Source organism: Gouania willdenowi, chromosome 9 (genome assembly GCF_900634775.1).
Source record: "Gouania willdenowi chromosome 9, fGouWil2.1, whole genome shotgun sequence".
Taxonomy (NCBI): Eukaryota; Metazoa; Chordata; class Actinopteri; order Blenniiformes; family Gobiesocidae; genus Gouania; species Gouania willdenowi.
The window spans coordinates 39786757-39799694 of record NC_041052.1 but is presented as its reverse complement, the minus strand read 5'-3'; the positions used below and the strand labels follow the sequence as shown (position 1 = coordinate 39799694).

Below are 12938 nucleotides of genomic sequence, written 5' to 3'. Positions count from 1 at the left end.
TCCCCAGGTGTGAGCGGAATCACCATGTAATCTGGTTACAGGCTGTGTCACAACAGCCAAACTGACTCTTTCAAGCAAAAGAGCGGCAAACGTGTCTCACGATGCAACTGTTTAATGATCACCTGCTGCTTTATAACGACTTTTAAAGATTTTAAAGAAAACAACCAAATGAAACTTCTACTATTACAGATAATCTTTGATAGAGCTTCATTACAGGTATAGTCTAAAACGGTGGCAGTGGCCAATATAATTGGTGCTTGCGCCCCCTGGTGGAATGTCCACGCACATATTTACAAATCGCTGAATGCATGAGACTCTTCTGCAGCAAAGGTGTTTGTAGCAAAAGCTATGAGTGCATTAATTAGATTCTCACAGGAAAATAACATTTTTTAAACTGATTCTCTGTGATATTCTCTAGAGTGGAAACCATTAAAATGTGATGGAAATAATCCATATCTTATTACATTATTGTGAATCTGAGCTCTTTTCTGTAATGTTATGAAATAATTCAAAGGCAATCAGGCTTGAAAAAGCGGCCTTAAAATCAGGCATTTTAGGCTGCAATAATCACAGAAATTGGCCGTGAAATCCTGGAGGGACTTTCTTCTGAACACAAGGTTGACATGCAACAGGTTCTTATTTTCCCGTCTAAACCATCTGAAGTCCTCTAAGCCCATAGGATTTCTGACTTTTCCCATATACTCATTTTCTACTTCATTTCAGATAGAAGGTAAAGTTGTATAGCTGACCGTGCATGTGTGTGTGTGTAACATCACTAACCTGAGTTTTCATCCAGCCTCTCCTCCACAGTGTGGTCCTTCTGATGGACCCATTCACTGTTGCATTTGAAGTAAATCTGCGTAGCAGGTGTAGCTTTGCAGTACAGGTTGACGGGCTTGTTCTTCACTATGTAGCCTTCGTCTGGTTCAAACAGGAAGTGAGGTAAGGGCTCCGGAGGGTCTGAGGGAAAGGTTTCTGGGAGTTCACTTAGGCTTAGGAAGTCATCATCATCTCTCACTGTAGAGGCAAGAAAAGAGAGAAAAATGATTACTGGAGTCAACATTTAAACAAGATTTATCCTCTCCCTGTAGATTTGGAACCAATAGAAACATTTATAGACATTGAACAGTAATTCACTGGGATGTTTTCAGCAAATAGTTTAATAACTGTTTTCTGAAGACGTTAAAATCATAAAATAATATTGAACTGTTCCAATCGTTTTATGAGAGAAGATAAAAATTATTGGATAAGTAATAAATGTGATGAGGATTAGTTCACACGGTGATTACAGAGCAGGATTAAGTGTTCTGCTGCATCTATTGTAAAAACTCAGTCAATGTTTCACAGCCACATTTGAAACATTTAGCTCACGTTCCTCATATTTAGTTTATTTGTCTTTCATTTGAGACAAATTCATGTGAAACAGCATGTTCTATATCATTGTTAAAATGTGTACACATGAAAAATACATTTAAATGTTAAATTTAAATGTTAAAGGTAAACCTAAATATTAAATCTAAATCTAAATGTTACATTTAAATCTAGATATTAAATTTGACTCTTAATGTTAAATCAGTTGCCAAGTGTAAAGCTAAATGTCGAGAAATTATACAAAGTGTTCTGACCAGCCCACTTTGCATAATTTCTAAACATTTAGCTTCACACTTGGCGACCAACTTAATAATTATATTTATTATTTAACATATAAAATTGAACTTTTAATATTTATTATTGTACACGTACCATTTACATTTATCATTTACATTTATTTTTCATATGTACACATTTTTAACAATGATATAAAACTAATTATTAAATTGGCCGCCAAGTGTAAAGCTAAATTTTGTACACATTTTGATCTAAATGTTCAAAACATGTGAAAAAGTCACTGATGTAAATCAAAATGTCAAATAGAGAGTAAATCTAAATGCTAAACCTAAATGTTAAATTTTACTCTTAATGTTAAATCTAAATGTTAAAACCCACTTTGTATAATTTCTAAACATTGAGCCTTACACTTGGCGACTGATTTAACAATTACATTTAGATTTCATATTTAAATTTATATTTAAATTAAACAATTATATTTAGATTTAACTTTTACATTTAGGTGCATTTTTTATGTGTACACATTTTTAACAATAATACAAAACGCGGTGTTTTACATGAAGTTCTGTCTCAAATAAAAGAAAAATGAGCAAAATGTTCAAAATATGTTGCATATAAAACATTGACCGAGTTTTCACATTCTGCACCCGTTACGGCTGCGACATCTGTTCATTTACACGACCATCCGACCTAATTCACACAATGATCCAGCCAAAATGGATCATAAAAAATGATCGCGAAATTAAACCAATACTTTTCCAAACTGGTCAAATGTGAGGTGGGATAATTACAACACCTGATTAATTAGGAGCAGCTTGGCCATCAGAGGAGATTCCTGGCGTGTGGAACATTTTGTGCTGCAGTTTAAGCAGTTCAACGCTCTGATTTCCCTCGTGGCTACTGTCAAAATGTCTGTAACAAACTGCAATGTGCTGATTTTAATAAGACTGGAGGAGTTATTTCATTATTTCATATGCTGCGAGTAAAACTATCATTGACTGTGTTTGATGTGACAGAAAAAAAACTAGACTCTGAAAATTGGACAACACACCAACAGTGTCTTAAACAGCCATCTGCAGCTCCATATTTCCATCCCTCTATTCTATTTCCATTAATATTGGAATGAGGAAAAATAGTGCAACAAGTTTTTTTTCCATCAACACAGAAAAGTAGTAAACAAATCTGTGGATCTGTCAGTGTAACAGACTGTTTTAAAGCTTTAATGTCTCACAACTCAACAATTGATACTATTCACCATTTTAATAATAAAATGTTACACTTGCTACTATAAAAAAATAAATAAATAAAGATAAATTTAACCACAGTTCCCACCACCTGACACTGATAAACTCAGGTCAGCCACAGCACAAGAATTCAGTTTAGAAATACATTTCAAAAATAGATTTTAAAAGCTGCTGTCGAACTGATGTCATGGTAAAGCTGCTACCAGGGGGTGGGGTCAGTAACTGTAATTGCATAAGAATTGGATGTAATTATAATCGTAATTGAAACTGAATTGTAATCGAGTTCAGATAATTGACTTTGTAAATGTAATTGTCTTTAAAATTCGATAAAAATTTAATTTACAATGTAATTAAATGCAAAAATAGTTAATAGTTAATAATTATTAAACTATGTTTCATACCAACCTAACCCACCATCTGTCAGTTCACTTCAGGATTATTTTAACAAAAAAACTAAACAATATCAACAAATGAAAAACAAATTAGATGATGTATAATATTTTTTTTGTGTATTTTACAGCTTTAAGACATGGGTTAAACTGACCCGTTAGCATTAGAGATGCTAACAGAAAGCTAACACAAGAGGACGGTTACGTTTCATGAGGGTAAAAAATATTTATTAAAGGCTCAGTATTTGTGATTAATTGAATTCTAACGTTAGTAGTTGAGAAAACAAATGTAATTGACTTTCAGGGGGAAAAGTATAATTGTCTCTGGATTGGCAGACGGGGTGGTGGTCCACCTTTTTAAGAAGGGGGACCGGAGGGTGTGTTCCAATTATAGAGGGATCACACTCCTCAGCCCCCCGGTAAGGTCTATTCAGGGGTACTGGAGAGGAGGGTCGGCCGGATAGTTGAACCTCGGATTCAGGAGGAGCAATGTGGTTTTCGTCCTGGCCGTGGAACTGTGGACCAGCTCTACACCCTCAGCAGGGTCCTTGAGGGGTCATGGGAATTTGCCCAACCAGTCCACATGTGTTTTGTGGACCTGGAAAAGGCATTTGACCGTGTCCCTCTGGGACTCCTGTGGGGGGTCCTCCGGGAGTATGGGGTATCGAACCTCCTGATAGGAGCTGTTCGTTCCCTGTATGACCGGAGTCAGAGTCTGGTCCGCATTGCCGGCAGTAAGTCGAAATCATTTCCGGTGAAGGTTGGACTCCGCCAGGGCTGCCCTTTGTCACCGACTCTGTTCATAACTTTTATGGACAGAATTTCTAGGCGCGGTCAGGGCGTTGAGGGGGTCCGGTTCAGGGGCCTCAGTATTGCATCACTGCTTTTTGCAGATGATGTGGTCCTGTTGGCTCCAACATACCGTGACCTTCAACTCTCACTAGATCGGTTCGCAGCAGAGTGTGAAGCGGCCGGAATGAGAATCAGCACCTCCAAATCCGAGTCCATGGTTCTCGACCGGAAAAAGGTGGAGTGCCTTCTCCGGGTTAAAGATGAGGTTCTGCCCCAGGTGGAGGAGTTCAAGTAGGATGGAGCGAGAGATCGACAGGTGGATTGGTGCGGCGTCTGCAGTGATGCGGAGTCTGCACCGGTCCGTCATTGTAAAAAGGGAGCTGAGCCAAAAAGCGAAGCTCTCGATTTACAGGTCGGTCTACGTTCCAACCCTCACCTATGGTCATGAACTTTGGGTCATGACCGAAAGAACAAGATCACGGGTACAAGCGGCCGAAATGAGTTTCCTCCGTAGGGTGGCTGGGCTCTCCCTTAGAGATAGGGTGAGAAGCTCAGTCATTCGGGAGGGGCTCAAAGTAGAGTCGCTGCTCCTCCGCATCGAGAAGAGCCAGATGAGGTGGCTCGGGCACCTAATTAGGATGCCCCCTGAACGCCTCCCTAGTGAGGCGTTCAGGGCACGTCCCTCCGGAAGGAGGCTCCGGGGAAGACCCAGGACACGCTGGAGAGACAATGTCTCTCGGCTGGCCTGGGAACGTCTCGGGGTCCCCCCGGAAGAGCTGGAGGAAGTGGCCGGGGAGAGGGAAGTCTGGGCCTCCCTACTGAGGAAGCTGCCCCCGCGACCCGGAAACGGCTAAGCGGGAGAAGATGGATGGATGGAAGTATAATTGTAATTGTAATTACTAGTACAGTGCCCGTCGGAAGTATGCATTCATGTGGGAGCATAAGGGGTATATTTGCGGGTGCAAAATGTGGGTGCAATTTTCCTGGTTTAATTCTATGGGACATGCGCATGACTTCATCATCACTTTTGTATTTTTTTTTTGTTGGGTGTATCTTTCTGTAACATATGTTTTTTGGAGTCATGTGTATTGGTGTATCTTTTTGTTGTGTTTTTGGGCATAAATGTTTGCTGTTTTTTTTAATTTTACTTTTTTTTTTAATGTATGTTTTTTGTAGTCGTGTATTTTTGTATAATTATTGTTTTTGTTGCTATTGAAGTGTAATTCAGGAGTCATTTTTTGTATAAATATTCAGTTTTGTGTATTTTGAGCCATTTTCATAATGTAATGTATGTTTTTTTAAGTCTAGTACAGTGCCCGTCGGAAGTATGTATTCATATAGTGGGCGCTTAAGTAGAGTTGTCAATTATGAGCAAAATAACAACATACATTTTTGTTTTACATCATTTGTGTATTTTTTTGTATAATTATTGTTTTTTGTTGCATTTGTAGTGTGATTCAGGAGTCATTTTGTATCTTTTTTTAGTGTAGTTTTTCGCATCTCTGTTGTCTTTTGTGTATTTTTTATATAAATCATTAGTTTTGTGTATTTTGAGTCATTTTTATATTTTTGTTGTTTGGTGTGTGTGTTTTGGGGGGGGGGGGGGGGGGGTGTGAAACCATTCTAAATTCATGTGTACCAGTCCATCCACATGTACCTGCCTAACTTTCACTAAACTTCTCTATTGTCAGTAGTTAGATGAAGTGGCAGGTGTGACGTGAGTGAAACTGCAGTAATCATCAGGTGACCTTCACTATGTAACATGTAAACACTTAGATCTGACTCAGAGCTTAACACTACAGTCGATACTACCCTATGGACGGGTGTCGTGACACAGACTGTAACCAGACTAAATGGTGGTCCGTTATACACTCACATACCTGCACGCATGTTACGTAGAGGGTGATCGATAGTGAAGCCCACCTGATCGATGTGTGTGTGTGTGTGTGTGTGTGAGACTCTCTAGCTGGACTCTAATCTCCTCCGTTGGTTCCCACACACGCGCCGCGAAGAAATGTGCAGCTCTCAACATAGCAGCCATTGCCGTCAGTAACTTCCGGGTGAGGTCTGTCCGGTCTAAATAGCGTAAGGTCAAACTAAGATGAAAATAAACGTTTTGAAACATTATCACCAAATAAGGAACAGTAAAAAGTATGTTTCCTCAAAAGACAAGTCCGCCACGGACGTGTGTCGTGACACAGACTGCAACCAGACTAAATGGTGGTCCGTTATACAACTTCCGGGTGAGGTTCGTCCGGTCTAAATAGCGTTAGGTCAAACAAACATGAAAATAAACATTTAGAAATGTCATCACCAATTAAGGAATAGTAAAAAAAAAAAAAAAGAAAAAGTATGTTTCCTAAAGAGAAGTCCACATAAGCTTTGGCACGCACCGGAAGTGAGCGGTGCTGTGAACTAGATATAGATGGTGCGCTAGCGCCCCCTCACACCCTGAGGTCACAAGTTGAATAGGTTTCATTTCGGGGCCGTACAGAAGTGAAATAAAATTAAAATAAATATTTTAAAATGACCAAATTACACCAAAATAACAGATACACACACTCGGGGTATTTGGAACCCGCTGACCGAGTTTCAGGTCGAACTGGTCGTCGGTGAGATATTTGCTCCACACACACACACACTCACTTACACACACACACACACACAGACCTCCCTTGAATTATAGTATAGATAGATAAAAATGTATTGAAAAATTCTCTGTCAACGTAATTGTAATTGAGATGTAATTGGCTGCTACTTCATGATTGTTTTGTTTTTTTTCTATTAGATAATTCATAGTGTAAGCCTCATAGATGAATTAATCCAACATAATTTACTCTAAATCAATAGTTCCTAATGAATCATTTTCGATATATCACAAACTTCTGACAACCCAATGAAATTTTTTTTTGTTTTTACAAAAATTTCATTTTGATCATGTTTATTATACTGTGTTATAGATTTGGCGTAGCCAAGTTTAGTGGCAAGTTGCGCCAGCGCAGATATTTTTAAACTGTATTTTATTTGAACTAGATTAATATTTGAGTTTGAGTTGTTTAAAAATGTGTGTTTTAAATATGAAAATAATTTAATAAGGATTGGACTTTATTTATATAGCCTTAATTACAACAATAGTCATCTTGTAGCACTCAAAGAATTTTATACAAGACATAAGACATTAATAGATTACTTATATATATATATATACATATATATAATCATACAAATGCATTGACAATTTTTTTAATAATATTTTTAATGAGTAAATATTTTTTTTTATCAATTACTGAACATTTCAGGCGACCTCACATGGGGTCACAACACCAAGGTTGAAAAAACAGTGTTCTAAATAGAAATAAAAAAGGTTGAAATTGCCGCTTAAATGTTTGTTTTCATCTCCACTTTAAACAATTCTTTTGTTTAAATGTTCACACATTGCATTGTGGGATGTGGAATCCCGTTAAAAGATGCAAAGTGTTTTTACCTTAGATTAGATTAGATTAAATTAGATTAGATTAGATTAGATCAGATCAGATTAGAGTGGATTAGATAGACTTTATTGATCCCTTGAGAAGGCTCTGTCAGGGAAATTACAATTCCAGTATCAATTTATGGTTTGTTTTTGCTCGACACCATTTTTATTCTAGTTTGTTCCTGGTATTCCCAGAATGAAAAGTGTCTTTAATTATTATAACACGAGATCTGAGGCACTATTCCTATAACATTCCCTCCACTGCAGGGCAAACAGATATACATCACATACCCTTGATAGAACAGGATTTTCCCAGCATTGTATCACTAGCAGTTGATTGAAAAATGACCTGAAAGAAAAAATGTGGGAAAGGTAGGAGGAAAGGAAATATGTGAATAAAGAGAACAAACAACCCTGAGGGCAGAGGAACTTTATCCTTAACCTGCTCCACATCTAACCTCAGCTGGGTCTGTTTCTCTTTTTCCTCCTTTTATTCTATATCACATCTACACACGCACACACACACACACACACACACACACACACACACACACACACACACACACACACACACACACACACACACACACACACACACACACACACAACACACACACACACACACACACACACACACACACACACACACATACACACACACACACACCTGTAGCATCATTCAAAAGAACTCTGGGAGCATTCTGTCCCCAGGTTGCCATGGTTACTAAAACCTGGAGGTTTCAAAGTGTACCTGGGGGAGCAGAGGAGCAGGACTACTTTTGTGTCATATAAGCACAATATATTTGTTGGAAGTTAACACACGCTGCACACACAAAGTAGGGATGGGCGATATGGAATAAAAAAAATAAATAAAAAAAAATCACGATAATTTCTGGCATTTATCACAATAACGATAAACATCACAATAAATAAATAAAACAATTCCCAACAAAAATAAATGTGAACACATCAACACTAGGCACATTAAAAAAGGCTACACTAGCTACTGACTCAAAGAGCTCATGAGCTGATATTTTATGGAATACAGTATATTAGTGCATGTGGATCACTCTATATTAGTGTTACTGTAGGTAATTCATTTATTTCCTCACTTAAAATGAAATTATTTTCTACATAAAAAGCACATGAAGCACAAATAACTTCATTAGTGTTTTTACTGCTGCTGAATCTAATTTAATTTATCTGATAATGAGAACATTTTGAAATGTATAACTCTCTGAGGGCCACATTTTGTGAGGTAAAACATTTATTTATTTTTTTATCTTTGTCCCAGCCTTCTTTAAAGCTAAAACTTATTTGTTGAAGATGATGAAGAATGTAGTTATAGAGTTACTTATGCTTGGTTTAGATCCTCCACTAATAAACACTCACACACATAGACAAGAAATAACATTTTATTCCAAAAACCTGATTCCAAAACGCACTTTTCTAATTTAAATGAGGTATTATGTGAGATCCGCAGTAATAATAGGATTGTTCCGGACACGCCCACCCAACTCATTATTTTTTAAATTTTTTTTTTAGATTTCGAAACAAATCGTTTATAATGGGCGGTTGGTTAAAAAGTGCAGGATAAACACAGGCAGCATTAGGGGCAGCTAAGTGACTGCAGGGGTCCTCAGGTGAAGGATCTGTGCAGATCGCCTGCATTAAATAGATGCAGCTACTGTATGTGTTTCAGGTTATGCAGAATAAAAAGAGAGTTTAAACAACCCGTGCACGCCTGGAAGTCCCTTTTGTGTCCAAGTGTGCAACAATTATTACGATAGTACTGATAAAAAAGGGAAAAAACAACAGAAAAGCCCCCCTATGCTGGTTGAAACACAGCGTAGGGGATCAACATGACATCATCAGGGCCCCCACGCTCAACAGCTCTGGTGAGAACCCTGAGATGAAGTTTTAGACCAATTGCAGAGCTCCTGACATGTGCGCGCATACGCAGTGTTCAAACAAGAGTGTGGAGAATATGTAAGAAGCCATATGATTGGCTGAAAGCAAACACACCTGATTGGCTGATGAATCTGTCAATCAGTTTTATCACCCAATGGTGACGTTTGTTGACCCGCGACGTCAGGACAGTCTCATAATTCACCACAGACATTTCTCTCACAAATACACAGAGGTTTCACAGCACAGAAGCGGTTTGTAAATGCACATTCAGCAATTTGCATCATCTGTGGATTTAAATTACATGTGTGCCTCAAAATAATATTTGTGAAACAGATCGTGTGCATTTGTGAATTTGAAATACAACTGCAAAACAAATATTTATTTGTGAAACCGATCGTGTGCATTTGTGAATCTGAAGTACAACTGCGAAACAAAGCATGTGCATTTGGGAAAAACCCTGCAAGAGTTCATTCATTATGATACTGTTCTGATTCCATACTCCCAACACTGTACACAGTGTTACAGAGTCAGTGTTTCATTTACCGAGCTGCAGCAGCAGACAAGCATGTTTATTTCAAAATTCAGAGTCAAAAACAATATTGCCAGGGGCAATTTCAACCTTAAACTTTTGTTTGCGAGTAAATCGTCCCATTTTACAGAACAAATACATTGGATTTATGAGGCCTGCACCATGTATATGGATTTTATCTGTGTCATAATAAAATGTCCAAAGGATCATCCAGAGCAGCTTTAGCATACATACTGCAGCTTTATTAGCTTGTTCCTTGTTGTATTTATGTGTGGACGACTGCTGTCAACGGTTATGCTGAAGCAATTAAGCCAAAAGTGGGCACCCATTTCTTTTTTTCTTCAAAAAGGGGTTTGTGTGCCTATTTATGGTCCAGTGACTCCTTTAAAGTGTGCACCTGTTTTTTCAGCTGCTCCAGTTTATGACTTTCTGATAAGACACTCACAAGTATGATCTCATGTTTTCCACGGCTACTGCACCGATAAACATCTCAGACCACTTAAAGCTAGAGAACCCTAGACCCCAGACCCTTCCCATGATGCTTTTCACCTTAAAAGGCTCAGTTTGACTTGCTTTAAGCCCTAGAAACGAGATCCTTTCCCTCATGCTCTGATGCTTTATAATGATAATGGTATTAGGTTGAAATACTACTTAAAAGTTCAGATCGGTTGGTCTGTGTGTGTGTGTGTGTGTGTGTGTGTGTGTGTGTGTGTGTGTGTGTGTGTGTGTGTGTGTGTGTTTTGTTCAAAAACATGTTTATATGAATTATCAGCAGGCGTTTACCAGTTACTACAGTTGTTCAGTGCTTCAGCTGAAACCAGGGACGGGTTCAATTCTAATTGTAATCACATAATTTAGAATTAATTACAATTATGACGTGTTAATAATTGTAATCGTAATGTTGTTAACTTAAATTAATTGTAATTTAATTCAAATAATTTATTTTGTGATTATAATTGGCATGGAAATTCTATAAAAATAAAATGTAATTTACATTTTAATTTCATTTAATTTTTATTTAACACTTTTCCCCCGTCCAGTCAGTTCTCAGGAGGATGAGGCTTAGATGTCCACACCAAAAATATTAATGCCAAAATTTCATGAATAAGGAAGCGCACCAGGGTAACCACAAGATGAGAAACAATTCATCATTATATCATTATATTCATTATATCTTTATGTATTTTATATTATTTAAGACATGGGTCAAAACCAACCCGTTATAATATGAAATGCTAACACAAGAGGAAGGTTAAGTTTTATGGGGTAATTTATTAAAGGCACAATAATTGTGATTAATTGAAATTGAGAACATAATTGTAATTGACTTTAAGGGGGTAAATAATAATTGTCACTCTAATTTTAATTAGAACTGATATTGATTTAAGATATCGGTCCGATATCAGCCAGAAAACGAATAATAGATATTATCGGACTGCATCTAAAATCTCCAATATATATGATATTATATTTATTTAATTGTAGAATTGTGTAGATATTATGTTGAGGGTTAAAATGTATGTAATCAATTGGTTAATAATAAATGGGTCAGTTTTTCTCATACCTATTGTTGCTGATCACTTGATCAAAGCCTTTTCTAACATTCCACACGACAAAATAAGTGATAAAAGTGTGTATGATTCGTGCTGATATCGTATAGGATCGATATTGGTATCGGCCAATATGCAATGATGCAATATCGGTATCGTATCGGAAGTGAAAAAGTTGTATCTGGACATCCCTAATTTTAATTGGATAAAATGTCGGTCAGCATAATCGTAATGGAGTTGTAGATGAACATAGATAATTGAAGATGTAATTGTAATTGATAAATGTAATTGACCCTAATCATGGCTAAAACACATGGTTTTGTCTCTCATTTCATCTTTTGTCCAATTGCGTCTTTTTAACTCGGTTAAAATGAATCTAAAACTCCCAACGAGATGGGAGTGAAGTATAAAAGTAAAACCAAATGTTTGTATGAAAATGAAACATCTTGTCATTATGACGTACACGGGTTGCTAATTCACTAATGTTAATCATAAACATTCATTCCATTATTTATTTCTTCTGTAATGATTTCCAATCCTTTTTGCAGAGCTGAGTAATGATTTCCTCCATCAGCACGTGTAGGTTGTCAAACTGTTGTCTGTTTCTCTGCACCGTGATTGGTCAGCCCTGATAAAAACTACTTCCTGTCCGATTGTCACATAGATATTTTACCGTTGGGGGTTTATTGGTGTTCTGAGGTGGGCAGACCTACAGGCTTGAGTGAAAAGGAAATGTGTTTTTTTGCAGCATGTGTTTACTACTTATTGTAAATCAAACGTGGACATTGTTGTGCTACAGCATCCATTACTGATGACAGCGTTCAGCCATGACGTTTATGAGCCGGGCTGTTAGGAGCAGTAATTCACTTTGTCAGCAGATGAGGAACAGGAAAGGAAAAAGAGGCTGAGAGGGTTAAGAGCGGCTGAGACGTAAGAGCCACAAAGGACATACTGTAGATCTGAGAAAAGAGAAAAGATTATGTGAAGTCAAAGAATGTTTGAGGCCAAAAAAATATCTCAGTGGGATTTGTTTCCACTATGCTTCCTTTTCTCGGTGGATATCATGTTTCCTGAGCCAATCAATAATTTAAATGTGTCGCTCCAGAGCAATGAACTCCCCCAGCATCCTGAATGACAGATGAGGGTGAGAATGATTGTAGGGGAAGTGATTTCTTGAAGGAGGGGCATTTTAGCAAAAATGTAAAGTAAAAGCAAATGGAAACCAGAAAAATGTGCAAAGCAGGTGGGAATGCGAAAAAAGTAATTGGCAACTCCTTCGTCTGTATGTGTTTATTGTCAATGAACACACGTTTGTACACATTAACACAAGTATAGATATTTGTAGGCAATACTCACAGGGAATGAACAGCATTACGTTAAGTCACTGAGGATTTAACAAACAATTATTTAGAGTGAAATTTACAGACATTGTGCAGGGCAAGA

At 37.5% G+C, this 12938-nt stretch overlaps 1 protein-coding gene across 2 annotated transcripts in view; it reads right to left on the bottom strand.

Moving 5' to 3' along the window:
- The window catches only part of unc5ca (unc-5 netrin receptor Ca), a 345163-nt gene that overhangs the window by 181621 nt on the left and 150604 nt on the right, over nucleotides 1–12938 (bottom strand). For both annotated transcript variants that reach the window (XM_028456479.1, XM_028456480.1), the window contains exon 2: nucleotides 781–1017. In XM_028456479.1, the coding sequence (XP_028312280.1) occupies nucleotides 781–1017 (237 nt within the window). The remainder of the gene's footprint in view (nucleotides 1–780; nucleotides 1018–12938) is intronic.